The 18,088-nt window shown below is 39.7% G+C and overlaps 1 protein-coding gene across 2 annotated transcripts in view; it reads right to left on the bottom strand.

Moving 5' to 3' along the window:
* Positions 1 to 17,637, bottom strand: part of LOC122697213 (DLA class II histocompatibility antigen, DR-1 beta chain-like) — a 39,454-nt gene extending 21,817 nt beyond the window's left edge. Inside the window, exons 1-6 of one of the 2 annotated variants that reach the window (XM_043907743.1) lie at positions 17,454 to 17,636; positions 10,897 to 11,166; positions 8,466 to 8,747; positions 7,592 to 7,702; positions 7,090 to 7,113; positions 5,897 to 6,779 (exon numbers count right to left, since the gene is read on the bottom strand). In XM_043907743.1, coding sequence (XP_043763678.1) covers positions 6,766 to 6,779; positions 7,090 to 7,113; positions 7,592 to 7,702; positions 8,466 to 8,747; positions 10,897 to 11,166; positions 17,454 to 17,553 — 801 coding nt within the window. In that variant the 5' untranslated portion in view covers positions 17,554 to 17,636 and the 3' untranslated portion in view covers positions 5,897 to 6,765. Of the gene's footprint in view, positions 1 to 5,896; positions 6,780 to 7,089; positions 7,114 to 7,591; positions 7,703 to 8,465; positions 8,748 to 10,896; positions 11,167 to 17,453 lie in introns of those variants that run through there. The other variant, XM_043907744.1, reaches the window with a different exon arrangement.
* Positions 17,638 to 18,088: the final 451 nt, after the last annotated feature.

Here is an 18,088-nt window from a genome sequence, read left to right as displayed (position 1 = left end):
TGAGTTTGAGTAAACTCCGGGAGTTGGTGATGGACAGGGAGGCCTGGCGTGCTGCCATTCATGGGGTCGCAAAGAGTCGGACATGACTGAGCAACTGAACTGAACTGAAAGCGACTTAGCAGCAGCAGCAGCAATAGAAAAAAGCGTTCTAAAAACCTAACACAGTAAAAAAGACAAGAAATATTGTTCAGGACAAAAAATGCAGATGGACAAAAAATACAAAATTAAAAGGATAAGGAACCACAGTGGGTTAAGTAATTTAGCCATATATGTTATAAAAATGAAATAAGTTAATGTTCTGTTATTTATTTTTAAAACTGAAGTATAGTTGATTTACAATATTATATTAGTTTCAGGTGTACATAGTTGTTTAATATTTTTATATATTATACTCTGTTCAGAGTTATAAAATAATGGCTATATTTCCCTGTGCTCTACAATGTATCCTTCTAGCTTATTTATTTTATACATAGTAGTTTGTACCTCTTAGTCTTTGTCTTGTCCCTCCCCCTTTCTTTCCCTTATTGATAACCACTAGTTAGTTTTCTATAGTGAAAATCTGTTTCTGTTTTGTTATATAAATTCATTTTTTGTTTTTTATATTCTCCATATAAGTAACAGTATGCAGTATTTGTCTTCCTCTCTCTGACTTATATCACTAAATATAATACCCTAAAGAACATTCATATTGTTGCAAATGGCAGGACTTCACTCATTTTTATGACTAATATTCCGCTGTGTATTTATTATATATGTATACATACATGTAAAACACTGTCTTTATCTTTTGTTGGACACTGAGGTTGCTTTCTTATCTTGGATACTGTAAATAATGCTGGTGTGAACATTAGAGTGCATGTATGTTTTTAAATATGAGTTTTTGTTATTCTTGAGTTGTATGAGTTCTTTATCGGTTTTGGATATTTTATGCAGATATATGATTTGCAAATATTTCCCCCCATTTAGTAGGTTTTTTGTTGATGTTGGCCTTTGATGGGCAGAAACTTTTTAATTTGATCTAGTTCTATTCATTTACTTTTGCTTTTGATTTCCTTTCCTAAGAAGGCATACACAGAAAGATATTACTAAGATTCATGTCAAAGAGCACACTGTCTATTTTTTCTTCTAGGAGTTTTATGGGTTCACTCTCTATGAATGTAGGAGTCTCTAATTGATTTTGAGTTGTTTTTGGTAAGGTGTGAGAAGGTGGTTTAGTTTCATTATTTTGTATGTGGCTGTCCTGTTTCCCAACATCTTTTATTGGAGAAACTATTCTTTCTCCATTTTATATTTTTTGCTCCTTTGTTGTAAATTAATTGTCCATCTAAGTATGGGTTTATCTCTGGGTTCTCTCTTCTCTTTCATAGCTGTTTGTGTCTATTTCTCTGCCAATATAAAGCTTTCTATTATATTTGAAATCAGGGAGTTTGTAGGGAATAGCAGTTCATTTGGAAAGATTGTATTTATTATAGGTGATAATATTGAGAGACTTTTCCAAAATCAAAGGATGAAGGGAGAAGAGGAAGGAATCTAAAGGTGAGAGCACAATATATTCTATTTAAACTCCATAGTAACTCTGCAACTGTAAGGGTTAATTTTGAATCCATACTGGATCTGCATCTCTGACTTTAATTCTTATTTTGCTTTTCTTCTTATAGGCATACATAACGGCCTGCCTCAGGGAGCCCTGCCCAGCTCCTTCCACTTGACCCTTGGCCTAGGGTGTTTTGTTTGGCTAACAGGGAGATCGCTTGACCCTGCCCACTGTAAACAGCTAGCTATAAGAAAGTGAAGCTAACATATTTCCTGCTGGAGGCTTGCCATTCTAGGAGTATTTGCAAGAATTAAGTGGTCTTTTTACTTTGTTTCCTCGCCTTCACCTATCTCTGAAAAGAGGCAAACACCCACGCCCTGACAAGATGGTTATTTTCAGGCACTAGCCTGCTTTTCAGTTAGCTAACTTTCCAAATAAAGTCCCAGTTTCTCAGGGCTCAGTCTCATTCAGAGGATCTGCAAGCAATCCAGTTGCTGTGGTCCAGTTCTCATTTGGAAAAACCTAGAGCAGTGTTTGTTTGTTGGGAGATCTCTACTTAGCTCTAGGTCCAGAATTTGGTTTTGGTTCTTGATTCTCCAGGTCAATGAAGTATTTTCACCTTCAGTAGAATGAATCTGAAAACCTAGGGTTTGGCCTCTGATAAGGGGTAAGACAGATGGTGGGGAGGAAATGGAGTGGGGAGCAGAATAGAGGAGTATCTATTTATATACAACAGAATTTATACATCAACATCACCCACTCCAGACTTAATGAGGATTGAGATTGGACACTGAGGATTGACATTACCCATTTCATTCATATATACTTGGATACCTGTTTCATTACCAAGAGACCAGCCTGCCTGTTTCTTGGAGACATCTTGTTTTTGAAGATGTGTTCCTGAGTGAAAAACCTGAGTAAAAGATGGGGGAGATACAGCTTAAAGTGGGGGCAAAGAATGTTTGAGTCACAATGAGCTATTTCTCATTTATCTTTGAAATTCTGACTTGATTAATCTATTTCCAAAATGATCAACAGAGCCTACCCCAAATCAAAGGGATTAAGTCACTCTGCTTATTTAATTTATATGCAGAGTCCATCATGTGATGTACTGGCTGGATGAATCAAAACCTGGAATCAAGGTTGCCAGTAGAAATACCAGCAACCTCAGATATACCTCATATATACAGATGATACCACCCTAATGGCAAGAGGGCAAAGAGGAACTAAAGAGCCTCTTGATGAGGGTGAAAGAAGAGAGTGAAAAAAGCTGGCTTAAAACTCAACACTCAAAAAACTAAGATTGTGGCATCTGGTCCCATCACTGTATGGCAAATAGATAGGGGAAAAATGAAAACAGAGACAGATTTCATTTCCTTGGGCTCCAAAATCACTGCAGACGGTGACCGCAGCCATAAAATTAAAAGATGCTTGCTCCTTGGAAGAAAAGCTATGACAAACATAGACAGCATATTAAAATGCAGAGGCATCATTTTGCTGATAAAGGCTCATCTAGTCAAAGCTATAGTTTTTCTAGTAGTCCTGTATGGATGTGAAAGTCGGACCATAAAGAAAAGTGAAAGAAAGTGAAAGTGAAGTCACTCAGTCATGTCCGACTCTTTGCGACCCCATGGATGTCGTAGCCTACGAGGCTTTGACATCCATGGGATTTTCCAGGCAAGAATACTGGAGTGGGCTGCCATTTCCTTCTCCAGGGGATCTTCCCAACCCAGGGATCAAACCCGGGTCTCCTGCATTGCAGACAGACGCTTTACCATCTGAGCCACCAGGGAAGACCCGAAAAAAGAAAACTGAGTGCCAAAGAATTGATGCTTTCAAATTGTGGTGCTGGAGAAGACTCTTGAGAGCCCCTTGGACAGCAAAGAGATCAAACCAGTCAATCCTAAAGGAAATCAGTCCTGGATATTCATTGGAAAGACTGATGCTGAAGCTGAAGCTCCAAAACTTTGACCACCTGATGTGAAGAATCAACTCGTTGGAAAAGACCCTGATGCTGAGAAAGATTGAGGGCAGGAAGAGTATGGAGCAACAGAGGATGAGATGGTTGGATGGCATCATTGACTCAATGGACAGGAGTCTGAGCAAACGCCGGGAGATAGTGAAAGACGGGGAAGCCCGGCATGCTGCAGTCCATGGGGTCACAAAGAGTGGGACGCAAGTGAGTGACTGAACAAAATTCTCCCTGACAGTATGGTAGACTGGCAAATTAGTGCTGTTGAAATGAGTTAAACTTGGGCTTCATCTTGATTCTGTCATGTGCTAGCTATATATTCACTGGTGTCTACTTAAATTAGCCTGATTCCACTGATGAATTGTAATGAGAATTAAAAGAAAAATTCAAGCAAAGTAATTTGGTACATTGCTTAGTAATAATAAAGTTGCAAAAAATATAATTCCATTATTTTTCTCAAAATTTTTACAGCTTAATGATAAAAATACAAGATAAGTAAAATAAAACCACAAGGCAGAAAGCAAGGCAGTCTGGCCTTGAAGGGGTGCAAAGTATGCTACCCCAAAATATGCCTATAGGCATAAGAATTATTCTGAGCTTACAGGGGTTTAGATAATAGAATTGCTTTAGATTACTTGTTGGCTGAACAAAGAGGAGTCTGTGCCATCACAAATATCCCCTGTTATATCTAGTTTAATAACTCTGCTATTAAAGAAATACAAATATAAGTAAAGAACTAACAAGCTACTTGATGAGATTAATGTCTCTTTAGGTACATTCTTTGATTTATTTGGTACAAAATGATTTGGTTCATAGGGGCCCTGGCTAAAATGCATATTTCTGCCTCTTGGTATTATTTTCTAATAGCCATTATTTTAATCTCTGCTTCAATACCTTTATAAACCCTGCAATAGTCCAGTTGTTCTCCTCGGTGAAGACAACCATTTTTCAGCACTTTTCAGTCTTTTAGCTACTCTAAATGTAGTAACACCTTCCTTCCATGAAAGCACAGGAGAAGAAACAGTTGTCTTTTCCTGCATTTCAGATAACTGGTGATGCCACCAGCTTGATAACCAACTCTGCAGATTCACTACCTTAGGTCTATGTGTTATGTGAGATAATAATTAAAAGTAAAGCCAATTGAAATGGATTTTCTAACAGAAAGCATCTTAATTCAGATATTCATGCCATTCACTTTTCTACATTATTTTTCAGAACACTGATCTCAAACAAAATGAGACAACTCATTTTTTCATCTTAAAGAACAAAGCGAGAGTAAAGCTGCAACCTTAGCATCAAACAAAATTTACACCAAATGTAGACATAATGCAGATACAACTGTCAGCTTATCAAATTCCTATAAGATGATAACCTGTTTCACACATAATCAACATATGCATAAATTTTGAATATGGTTGAAAACAAAATAATAGTTGCTTCTGACTATGGAGAAATTGTGTTCAAATTACCATTACTTTGAAATGAGCTTCTGAATCTACTATCAGCTCTTTAGATTTGACTTACATTTAAAGCTGACTCTTCAGAAGGAATATAAAAGCAAAACCCACTATCTGCTTATCCAATGTAGTTACCTTTCTTGAAACCTATCCAACACCTTTATACAACTGAAGTCTATGGAATTTATAAATAAATGCTAACTTACAATTATAGCTCCACAATGTTCTATGCAAGAGTTTAAAAATGCTAAAAAAGAAAAGTAAAAAATTACTTTTCTAGCTTGTTTCTCATCATATATTTTTGACAAGTCTGTTTCAATCATTACAGCTTGAGTTTAGTTTTCAATATCACCTTTCACATATTATTTAAATCTTATTACACAAAATATTCAAAACTGCCTCAAGTTAAAATATTAAATAAGATTTATTTGGAAAAGTCCAGCTTTCATCTTTGTCCCCTTCAACATATCCCCTCATTCTCCTGTAAAAGCAACATTAAAAAAAATCCTTCCTTTGTCTCTACTTATGAATGTAAGTAGATGATACGTAGATAGATTGAATGAATGGCTTTAGTTACATGTTCTTATTATCCTCTTCTACCTTATTAAACAAAATGCTGTGTATGGTACACACACTTCTGTACATACTGAAAGTGAATTTTGGAGATTACTCCCTAGTAAGACAGTCTCATTTTTTTCTAAAAATGTAGAGTATTCCATTGTTGGAGGTACATCACTGTATTCATATAACCCCTTTTGCTTCCCAGCATGGTCTCTGATTTCTGCGAAGACCCATATGAGATTTCCCTGTGACAGACAGTAAGTTTGTAACAGAAATTGGAGGGCCTCAGAAATGCATGTTATTGACTTGTGGCTTTGTCCTGATAGACTTCTGAGAACTATTTACAGGGAAGAATGCATCCCAGTCAAAGAATCAGCACATCAATGATGTTTATTGGAGAGACAGAAAAAGACTGAAGCATTATAGCCCACTATCAGTCTAACAAAAAAATAGTTCAAGAAGTACCCTAGTTTATATAACTCTCTTTTAAAAAATCAGTGAAAAAGAGACAAAAAGAGCATGATTACAAAAATATTGAGGGCATCACATCCTTACAAATTACCTGCATTTCTTACATTTGTTGTCCCAATTCTATATCAAATAGTGTAAAGAAACTTGTCTTTGAAAATGCAGAGATGTAGAGGAGGATCATCATGAAATGGGTTCTTTAAGGGCTTTCTCAGGAAAATGGGTTCATTAAGGGCTAGCTTAGGAAAACATGTCTAATAACAGAATGCAGAAAACCCAAGAGAAAAATAAAGGAAGAAAGGAAACTTTCTAGATCCACAGGTGACCAAAATTCAGGAATATAAATAAAAACACTATTGTGGTGTGATGTAATCTTCCCTTTATCTCTTCTTTGACTTCTTTCTTTGAAGATGTATGAAGCAGATGATTTTCACTCCATATTTATTTGAGGGAACACAACATAAAGTAAAATGAACAGATGAACTCAGATGCACAGGAAACAGAAGTTAAAAACAAAGGGAACCAAGGAAGAAAGAACATAAGGTACTGGAATCAATATTGAGAACTCCCAGGTCAAAGGCTGAGGGCAGGGGGGTAGGGGTGACTGAGAAAGCCATCAAGGAGGACAGTTTCTACCGGGTCACTGAGCCAGAAGCAAATGAGATCCTGAGAAAGTACTTCATTGTGGAAGAGTTAGCGCTAAGCAGGAAACCTTTTCATGCTGTGAAGAAGCTGGGACAGAAGGTTCTTCCTTGAGTGTGACCATCTTCACTTCAGCTCAGGAGCCCTGCAAGAGACAGAGCAGAGGGTTGTTTCCAGGCATAACTCTAGAGGCAGCTCCTTTTCTCCTCTCTCAGGGGAATGTTAAGGTTAATATTAAAGTGTTAAGGTTAGAAGGGGAAAAAATTCTTAAGTTTCCTGAGCCAAAGCTACTTTAGAACACAAGCCTTTTATTTAGTTGAAAGAAGACGCTTTAATGTAAACTGCCTGACAAGAAGTCAGGTCCAAAATCTTTCATTATTTCTTCCTCTGTCTTGTCACCTCTACCATCTGTTCTAGGGAGACTAAATACGATTTTAAAAGACAAAAAGCATTACCTGTTGGCTGAAGTGTAGGGCGTCCTAGGAGAGACAAAAGAAGATATATACTTAAAAGATACAGAGGTTGATCCATCCCCAAAACACAATGTCCCAAGCCCCAGGGCCCCACCAGAGATCTTCCCAACACCATAACCCACCTCATCTGATGCCAGGGTTTATATGAGGGCAAACACTGCAAGCATGTGACCCATGAAGTTTCTCTCATACCAATCCAATGCAATTAAGTCAGCCTTATTGTGTCTTCCTGTATGTGTCCCAGGATCTCCACCCCAAATCCCCATGCCTGTTAACCTTTCCTTATCTCTACAAGCCACAAACTCTTATGTTTCACCTGTAAGTAACCATGGACTACAGATTTCTGGATCTCTGGGATAGTAAGGTCAGCTGGAGAAATAAACTTTAGAAGCAGCCATTGATACACAGAGAACTCACTTGAGCAAAACCATATGTCTTCCTCCAAAAGTCAGTGAGGAAGCTCAGCTGCCTAAAGGCTCCTTACCTTTCTGATTCCTGAAGTAGATGAAGAGCCCCACTGCAAGGAAGAGTAGACCCAGAACAAAGCCCCCAACTCCACTCATCATCTTGCTCTGAGCAGAGTCAGATCGTGTCCCTGAGAAAAGAAGCCAGTTTTAGTCATTTTTATCCCAAATTCTCTTCTCTAATTGCAACACTGATATTGTGAACTATGAGAATGAGGAAAGAAGTCTGCCCTAGAAGAATTAGAATAATTGGCCATTTCTGGAAAAGAGATTAAAAATCACATTGAGTAGCTACAAAGTTCAGACAGTAAACTTATTTAAATATCACAGCCATGCTATTAGGCCATGCTATTAGCCATGCTATTAGGTCACATGACTTCAACATCGAATGGATGAGGAGCCAAGGACTCAATGAGGTTAAGTAGCTTGTCTGGGGTGACAGATGTAATAAAAAGCATAGCTGAGGTTGGACTCCACTCATGTTAAGCACATCCTTACACTGTAGAGGATGCATGTCTTTTCAGATCACAGTGAAGAACTCAGAGCAACAGTGTCAGAAGCCCAATCTGAGGCAGGGGACTGGTGCCCAGGGCCATGCAGAGTCCATGACTTGTGATATCACGGGAACTTCAGAACAGGGACACCTCTTTTCTCCTTGTCAGGCAGAAGTGCCTCCTCAGGGGGTGTAGGTATTTGGAGAAACTGTCCCAGGATATCTGTAAACTATCAGAGGATTTCTATCATAGGCTATCTCAGGGCTCTCCCAATATCCTCATCTGAAGGACAGGAGAACAAGGAGCAAATGAACACATAGTGAAGACACTCAGGGGACACTCAGGAGAAAGCAAGCCCCCTCCACGGTGGGTGAGGAATTTATGAGATCAGAAAGCTCACTCCATTCTACTGTGATAGGGCTCTTCTGGCTGGGGTGATCCACTTGGCAGGTGTAGACCTCTCCACCCTGAGGAACTGTTTCAAGCATCACCATGGTCTGGAAGGTCCAGTCTCCATTCTGGATCAGGCCTGTGGAGATGACCCCAGCCTCCTCTTCATGGCCATTCCGGAACCACTTGACTTCAATGTGTCCTGGGTAGAAACCATTCACGGAGCAGACCAGGAGGTTGTGGTGCTGCAGGGGCTGGGTCTTTGCAGGATACACGGTCACTGTAGGCTCCACTGGGAGAGAAAAGGTGGAGGGAATTAGCGAGGACAACAGAGTAAGTCTCCTTGGTTAGCTGTCTTTCAGCCCCTACTCTCAAGTTCCAGACTGCAGCCTTGGGTAGGCCCAGTGGCACAAGAGGAATTAGTGCCATGAGCTTTATCTTTAACTTTTACACACTGGACCATTAGTTTGAAAGATGTTGAGAAAATATGTGTTTTCTCATGCAGTGAAATAGTTATTCATTGTTGAAGTGTTTACACATCTTTGCAAGGCATATAGCATGCTAATTAAAAGCATAATTTCTGAAGCCAGACTGCCTGGGTTCACACCTAGTTTCTACTTCTTACTAATTGACCCTGGGAGAATTATTACATTCCTCTGTGCCTTGACTTTCTCATCTATAAAGGAGGATAATAGTACTAACTTATCTCTTAGCATTCATTATGTGAGGATTAATATACCTAAAGTATGTAACACAATAACTGGAATTTACCCTACAATATATGTTAGCTATTATTATCCTCGTTTATTCAAAGCCATGTGGATAAATTGGGGAAAAGCAGTGGGACAGGCGTGGAGAGAAAGGATGAAATCCTGGGAAAGCTCTCTCAAGGCACTCATATCTTAGAATATCTCAGAAATGGTTCTACCCTACAAAAGATGAATGTGATTGTACTCTGCGATTAAATCTCAAGAAAAAGGTGAGTCCTGAAGGAGAGAGAAAGTCATTAATTTTTTTTTTAATTTATATAAATTCTTACATACCACTGATCAACCCATCTCCTTTGCAGAACGAGCATATTTACTATTGGAACTATTATTATTTTACATTTTTCTTTCTTTTTAAGCTCATATTTGAGTTCAAAACAGGATGGGAGACTCATTAATATGTATACCTAGTACCTGATACAATCCTTAAAGCTAACAGGTTCAATAAAGACATTTTCTTGAAAAAATAAAATGAAATCTGAGGAAAAGACATTTTTACAATATCATAAGATGAAAGATTTAAGATTAATCTAAAGCATCTTTTCCAACCACAACACTGTGAGATAAGAAATCAATTACAAGGGGGAAAAAAACTGTAAAAACACAAACACATGGAGGCTAAACAGTATGTTACTGAATAATCAATGGATTAATGAAGAAATTAAAGAAGAAATAAAAAAATACCTAGAAACAAATGACAAGGCAAATGCAACAATCCACAACCTGTGGGACACAGCAGGAGCGGTTCTCAGAGGGAAGTTTATAGCAGTACCATCTTAACTCAGAAACAAGAGAGATCCCAAATAAACAACCTAACCTTACAACTTTAGAGAAAGAAGAACAAACAAAATGCAAAGTTAATGGAAGGAAAGAAATTATAAAGATGTGAACAGAAATAAATGAAATAGAGATGAAGAAAACAATAGCAAAGGTCAATGAAATTGAAAGCTGATTCTTGAGAAGATAAGTAAAATTAATCAACTTTTGGCCAGACTCAATCAATAAAAAAAAAGGGGGGGGGGAGTCAAATCAATAAAATTAGAAAACAAGAAAGAAGTTACAACAGACACCACAGAATGCAAAGGATCGATCATAAGAGACTACTACAAGCAACTATTCACAAATAAAATGAGCAACCTGGAAGATATGGACAAATTCTTAACCTCCCTCCTGCACCCCTCCCCAACACCTTCCCTCCCTCCAGGTCCACTCAGACCCCAGGGCACTGTTCCCACCACACTCACTCTTCTCTTCGTCCCACTTCACACACACACACTCCCCTCAACAGTCACTGACAAATTCACACACTGTCTCTCCAACACACTCTCACAGGAAACCCAACTTCTACTTGCTCACATCCTACATATTAATACTTACCCTGGACCAGTCTACCTCTGTCTCTGGCCCTCTCTCTCTCTGTCTTTCCCGTCTCACAACCACACACTGACAAAATCACAGCGTCTGCTGACAACACGCTCTCACAGGAACCCTCCTAACTTGTACTCACTCACAGTCGTACACACCGCCCAGGATTGAGTGAAGTATCTCTGTCTCTGTCTCTGTCTGTTTCTCTCTCTGTGTGTCTCTTTGTCTCTCTCTCCCACTCTCTCTCTCACACACACACACACACACACACACACTGCCACCACGCCGGCCATCCACCCCCGCACTCACCTCGCCGCTGCACAGTGAAACTCTCAACGCCGCCGTAGTTGTGTCTGCAGTACGTGTCCACCGCGGCCCGCGCCCGCTCCAGGAGCTCCTTCTGGCTGTTCCAGTACTTGGCGGACGGCCGCCCCAGCTCGGTCACCGCCCGGTACTCGCCCCAGTCGCTGTCGAAGCGCACGTACTCTTCTCCGTTATAGAAGTATCTGTCCAGGAACCCCACCCGCTCCGTCCCGTTGGAGAAATGACACTCGCTCTTATGATACTCCAGGAAATGTGCTGCAGAGACAGGATAGATCAGGTCACAGGATCGGACTTCTGGGGAGAGGCTAATGAGGGATGGAGGGCAGGGGGAACACCCACCAATGCGGGACGCCCAGGCTCAGCTGGGGCCGCTAGGACTAGCCCTAACCCCCTCACTGGCTCCACCGGCACCCCAACTACAAGCACGCCTTGAGTTCTTTCATCTTCGCTCTACAGACTGAGGCTGCCTGAGGCCAGGGGAAATCTCTCTCATCCAAGCCTTTCCCGACCTAGTCCAGCTTCCATGCTTGGCTGGAGCCCTCTAGGCCTGAGTCCTCTAAACCTGAGGACTTAGAGATTCGCCCCTTCACCACCTCTTCCTAAATCCTCCGCCAGAAAACCGGCGCTCTCCCGTCATCCTACAGCTCTTTTAACAGTTCCTTAAACATGTTCACCTCATTTTGCAAATGTTTGGTTGGGGCTGATCTTGCCACAGGCCTGTGCTACTCTCTGAGAATCCAAAGAAACAAAAATAGACATGTCCCCTCCAATCATGGAGCTTAAATTTTAGTGAAAATGACAGACAAAATTAAACCATAAAAGAATTTATACAAGAGTGAGAAATATCAGAAGTGTTAGAGTTCTGTAACAATCAATTATAGGATGACCTGAATTACATTAGGTGCCAAAAAGTGGTCTCTAAGAGTGACATTTAATGTAACGTGAAAGGCTAAGTTGGCGTGCACTGAGGGAGGAAACTGGGGGTGTGTGTGTCTATGTTTAGGGTAAAAGGGAGATGCATTTCAGGTGTCTGTATTTTGTATGTTAATACCATGTACAAAAGCTTGGAAGAAGTGATGGACTTCTTTAAAGAACTAGAAAAAATATTTCAGAGAGTGAGAGGGAGGAGGTAAAAGACTACACTGGAGAAATCAAGTACTTGAGCCAGTTACTTAAAAGTCCTGTAGGTGATGTTAGGATTTTGACTTTAATACTATATGTAAGGAGAACTACTGAGGAGCTTTAAGGAAATTAAAGCCATAACTCTAACACAGTGCTGCAATCTCTTTACTGCATTTTCAAATTAAGAAAGCTCAGAAAAACAGATTTTTTAAAAACTGGTAACAAATCTCAATTGGAAAATCTGACTTGATGAGTTAAGGGGTCAAATATGGCTCTGAGGGTTGGGGTGGGGTCTGTTCGATAGATAGTAGGCTGTTTACCAGCATCCCTTAGCCCCTACACAGTGGATGTCAGAAGAAACCCTCAGTGTAACAACCAAAATGGCTCCAGATATTTCCAAATGTTAGGAGTCAAGGAGTAGGGGTAAGGAGTGGTGGTCTGTCACCAAATGAGCTCCACCAGTATAAACTATCTGAAAAAATCTACGGTGCAAAAACCATTATTAATTTTGGAGCAGCTAAGAATTACCTTGAAAGTTTTGCCAATAGTCTGCCTTGGTCCTATATCAAATCTATACTTTTTAAGAATCCAGCCCCAGTGGAGAGCTACTTTTCCAGTAAAACACATTTATTCAGTACAAAGCCTTATTTGTTTCCCTCACCAACAAATTACAAAGTCATGTAATTTATCCTTCACATCATCTTTCTTCTTAATTTCTCTGCCACTGGCCCACTACTTGTCTATAGTATAGGAGGAAACTATAGTCACAGACATTTTATTCCTATTCAAAGCCCCAAATAATTCATTTTCTAACTTTGTCTCCTACTCCCAGTAATACCAGTAGGCATTAAATTATCTGCCTTGGTCATACAAAGAATTCTTATTTCTGGAGTCAAGTCCCATTGGAAAGGAAGAAAGTAAGGGAGAAAGTGACCTCATTTAGACAGTTAACAAGAAATGAACAATTTCCCAGACTCTGAGAAGAGACCTTCACCTATAAATGATGGCAGAAAGTGCACTGTGAATCAGATCAAGTCTATCTTAATATTCAGAAATTCTCTAATACCTTCTTGTCAGTGACAAAGTTAAAAAATAAAACTGTGTGAAGTCAATTTTTTTATGGTAGCTTATATGGTTAGCACTATTACTGCAACTCATGTGCCCGATTTAAGATTGCCAATTTAGTAAATAAAAATATAGGTTTCCCAGTTAAATTTGCATTTCATAAATTATTATTGTTTAGCTGAAATTTAAATTTAACTGGATCCTATGTTATATTTGGCAACCTTAGCCCAACTTGCTAACAAAATTTCAGAAGGAGTACAATTAATACTTCTTTTTCTTCTTCTTCACATGCCCATAACAGCCTGCACAGAGTGTGAACCAATATGAAACTTGTAAAACAAATGCGAAATTAATGAACATTCCTCCTATTTATTGCTTCTAGCGGTCTTTCTAGTGCTGTTCATATCATAAGTACTCAATAAATACATTGTCATTTTAATATTTATAAACTCTGTGAAGGTAAGCTCATAAGATCTATTTGTTTACTTTCTAAAGCAAATGATATCTTCATCATCATTTGGCAATTGTCTTCAATTAATTTTATCACTGATTACCATTTTGAGCACAAAAGAGCAGAAACGTTGCTTTCTATAAAATAATGATGTATATATGAATCTAACACAAACGGAGTATGATGACATAAAAGAAAAGGAATTTCCATAAACTCAGTTTCACACTATATAATCTGGGCTTTAGCAGCAGCTATGTGACACTGGGTAAATTATTGAAACTTTTTGAATATTAGATTCCACAGATACATTTTAATTGCTACAGATTTGATAGGATAGTTATAAGAATTACATACTGAAATTTATGGACCTGGTACGTAACAACTATGAAGTGTTTTGATGTTCCATGCTGATAGAGATTGGGTTGTTTTGTTTGTTACTCCATCCTCATCAGCTAGGGGAATAACTGTTATACTCTAGGTCACTAATAAATATAAGGTTGTATAAATCAATGGCTTTTTCCATAACCAGTCACCCCTGCATACATACAAGGGCATTCTAATGCTTTTTGCTGGTGACTGAACCTCTCTGGTTCTCAAGTCCTCCCAGCGTTTCTTCAGGTTCTTTTATTCTTATACTTTAGGTCCAGCTTACTCTCTGATTCTAAGGCACAGTTTCCCCCTGATTTAAGCTACTCAAATGTGGCATCTGTAATCCATTCCTCACTTCTTCAGCTCTCCTTCTTTCTTCAAAGGGTCCAATCTAGCTCCTGTCTTGTATGTTCTGTTGACTAAACATCAAGTCTGCCAAACCCAGTGCTGATTTCTCTGTCGTGTTCTCACTTGACCCTCCTTAGTCAAACTCACCACAACTGCCACTCCTTCCCTTCCTGAAAAATCTATTTTCTTCACATGCACGCATCACATTCTCTTGGTTTTCCCCAAAATCAATAGTACCCCTTCCCAGGCTCGTTTACAGACTCATAAGCCCTTGGCCCTCTGGACATGGCCCTTGCTCTCTTTTTCTGATCTACACACACTCTCTTTCCCCTACTGTCTTATATTTTAACATAGTGCATATGTCAATGACCCTGACACACATACCTTCAGCTCTGGCCTCCCCTTGAATTCCAATTTGATGTTTTCGACTGACTTCTTGAAGGCTCCACATACATGTTAACAAGTTATTTCAAACTTAACACAAACAAAATTTATTCTTCTATCCACCCACTTCAAATTAGTTCCTTGCAAAACTTTTCCTATTTCAATAAACAGCACCACCACGTGACTTTCCTCCTAATCCCTCAGTGCTATGCTGTGCTCAAGTCGGGTCTGACTCTTTGTGACCCCATGGACTGTAGCCCGCCAGGCTCCTCTGTTCACGGAATTCCCCAGGCAAGAATACTGGAGTCGGTTACCATTTCCTCCAGGCGACCTTCCCGACTAGGGATCAAACCCAAGTCTCTTACATGTCTTGCATCTCCTGCATTTGCAGGCAGATTCTTTAACACTAGCGCCACCTGGGAAGCAATCCCTCAGTAGCATTCACGTATCTTTTTAAAGAAAATTTAAATGTTTTACCACAGCCATCAGGACCTAATATGATTTGTCCCCTGACTTCATCTTCAACCTCATCTTATTCCACATGCCAACTTGCTTTCTGTGCTTCAGCCACTTTCTTGCCTTCTTTTTGTCCCTTTAGAAAATCAAATACCTTCCTCACTTCATTCTTTCCCTTTTCCCTTACATCCTTCACATGACTGGCTTTCCACCATTCATATTTCAACTAAATGTCACGTTCACTAGCCACCTGAACTGAAATCAGGTGAATGCAATTCTCATTGTTCCGTGACCCTGACATATTTTTTCCAGAGCACTTATTTGTCTCTGAAATGTTTTTCCTTTGTTAAAGTTTATTGGGTTGTTGTCTTTCTCTCCTGTCATTAGTTTCATGATAGCAGAGGATCCCTTCTTCCTTATTCAAATAGAATTTTCTAGGCCTAGAACAGAGCCCAATATATAATAGTTATTCAGGGGAAAAAAAAGATTTTTGATCTAAACAAATAAACCCTGAGTTTTGGAAGTTGACTTTTGTGGGGATCCTGGAAAGCATCCAGAAGGGGCTCCAGCTCCAACACTTTCATTCTGATGACACATTAAATTCCTTCTACCTTCTATGACAAATTCAGACAAACTTCCTCTTTCTCCTCCCACTAATTGTAAGAAACATTCAAAGTTAAGTAAAAGGTGATTTTTAAGAAAGAGAGAAATTTTCACTAAATTTCATCTCATCTAATGGACTATATAGTGCTGATGGTCTTGTATAAACTTGGGGATTTTCAATAATGGTGATGACATAACTGGAAAAGGAGTAGGGAATAACTAGAAAGATTTATTAACATGAATAATTAAGGAACAGATACTACATGATAAATGAAGCTATGAAATTTGAGGCCAAGACCTCAATAGGCCAGTGAACCCTCTTGACTTACTTTTTGACTTTCAACCTTATGGGATAGAAACAACCTTCATACTGTGTACCCTGCTCAGGGTTTATGGTGTGAATAACATGAAATTGCTGATATTTGATTGCTATTGACTTACAAAAACAGAATTTTATATATTTTGTCCTCCACTAGTGAAACCCCTTCTTATAGCTTCAGGGCAGAGAATGGGGAGACGTAGGAGAAACTGATTGTGCAGAAAGATTCAAAATAGATCCGTGGTGAACACTAACCTCTGTCAGGTTTCCAGAATTTATGTGAATTCTTTACTTTTCATAGAATATCCCATAAAGTGCTCCTTATCTGTAGAGCCATTCCAGGTACTAAGAACCTCTGCTTAAGCTTTAGGGTACTTTCCACAGAATAGAGAGAAAAACCAACCCCAACTTTTGTTAGAGGACTTCCATTACAGGGACATAATCCTTATAAACACTGGAGCTTGGGAGAAAGGAAACGGCTTAATGGGGAGAGACCTTTTGCTATAGTCTTACATATTAAGGAGAGACAGCATAGGTCCTATTGAAGACACAAGAGAGGATCTTCTAGGAGAGATCTTTCTAATTCCTTTTGAATCCACAGAAAATTTTTAGTGAAACTTTCCCTTTTTTGGCATGCATGCTAAATCGCTTTAGTTGTGTCTGTCTCTTGGCGACCACACGGACTGTAGCCCACCAGGCTCTTCCATCCATGGGATGCTCCAGGCAAGAATACTGGAGTGGGCTGACATTCCTTCTCTAGGGGATCTTCCCAACCCAGGGATCAAACCCCATCTTTTATGTCTGTTGCATTGGCAGGCAGGTTCTTTACCCCTAGCGCCACCTGGGAAGCCCTTTTTTGGCATAACTGGTGGCTAAGACCATAAAGAGTCTGCCTGCAATGTGGGAGACCCAGGTTCGATCCCTGGGTCAGGAAGATCCCCTGGAAACAGAAATGGCTACCCACTCCAGTATTCTTGCCTGGACAATCCCATGGACAGAAGAGCCTGGTGGGCTACAGTCCATGGGGTCACAAAGAGTCAGACACAACTGAGTGACTAACACACACACACATACACACACACACACTACAAATAAAGGAAACAGCTGTATGAGGAATTATTTTGACATTCTTATTTATCAATCTTAAGACCCTAAGAGAATTGAATTTAAGGTTGACTAGGTTTTATTGGAGGAGAGTTGAAAAGAAATGGTTCATATATATGCAACTTATACAACTCTCATTAAGTCGGCAAGCACCCAGGCTCCTTTACTGTGGAAAGAACTAAGTATCCATATGATAAAGATAGGTGGTCAATAAGAATATATCACAATTTTTAAGGGACCTGGCCTGGATATAGTGACAAAGCTAACTCCGTTCCTCACCCCCCACCCCACAATAGGTCACCATCCAAGGTATATACTTACGTCGGGTCTCCCTGGCCCAGGCCAGGGGAGGGCTCAGCACCATTAGCATCACTGTCAGAGCTGCCATCCAGGAGCCTCCAGAGAAATACAGGCACACCATGCTGGAGAACAGCAGAGGATAGAGAGTGAGAGGAGCAGGCAAGTCCTCTCGAATGGGTACTATGACCCTCCTCCACCCACATCCCAAATAATACCAACCAAGCAACTCATTTGCTCCTGGATTGGGTGAGCCCAGTTTAGGCAACCAATCAACATCGGAGGCAAATAGCATCATCAGTTGCTGGTCAGAGATTCAATATGAAGGTCCTCTTCTGAAACTTAGACTTTTCTCCGCTAAAAGGGTTGTTTTAATTTAGTACTTTAAAGGTTTGACCCAGTTGCATGTGAAATATATTAACTGGGCCCCTATTGTCATCTAGTTTTGTGCTGGTCAGTGATGGTCACACATTTGTGTCTTCAGGAGCATTCATTCCTCTCACTTGGAAACAGAGCTGTTCTGACAAATGCATGTGAGTGTGTTAGGAGATGAGGAAGTGGAGAGAAAATGATTGCAATTGAAGATCTTTAATTTGGTCCTACTTGCACCATAACTTAGTGGTGCAAATTTGGGAAAATTACTTAAACTTTCATAAATG

The sequence above is a fragment of the Cervus elaphus genome, chromosome 7 (genome assembly GCF_910594005.1).
Source record: "Cervus elaphus chromosome 7, mCerEla1.1, whole genome shotgun sequence".
Classification (NCBI taxonomy): Eukaryota; Metazoa; Chordata; class Mammalia; order Artiodactyla; family Cervidae; genus Cervus; species Cervus elaphus.
Note: the sequence above shows the minus strand (reverse complement) of the source record. Positions and strands in the feature narration are given on the sequence as shown.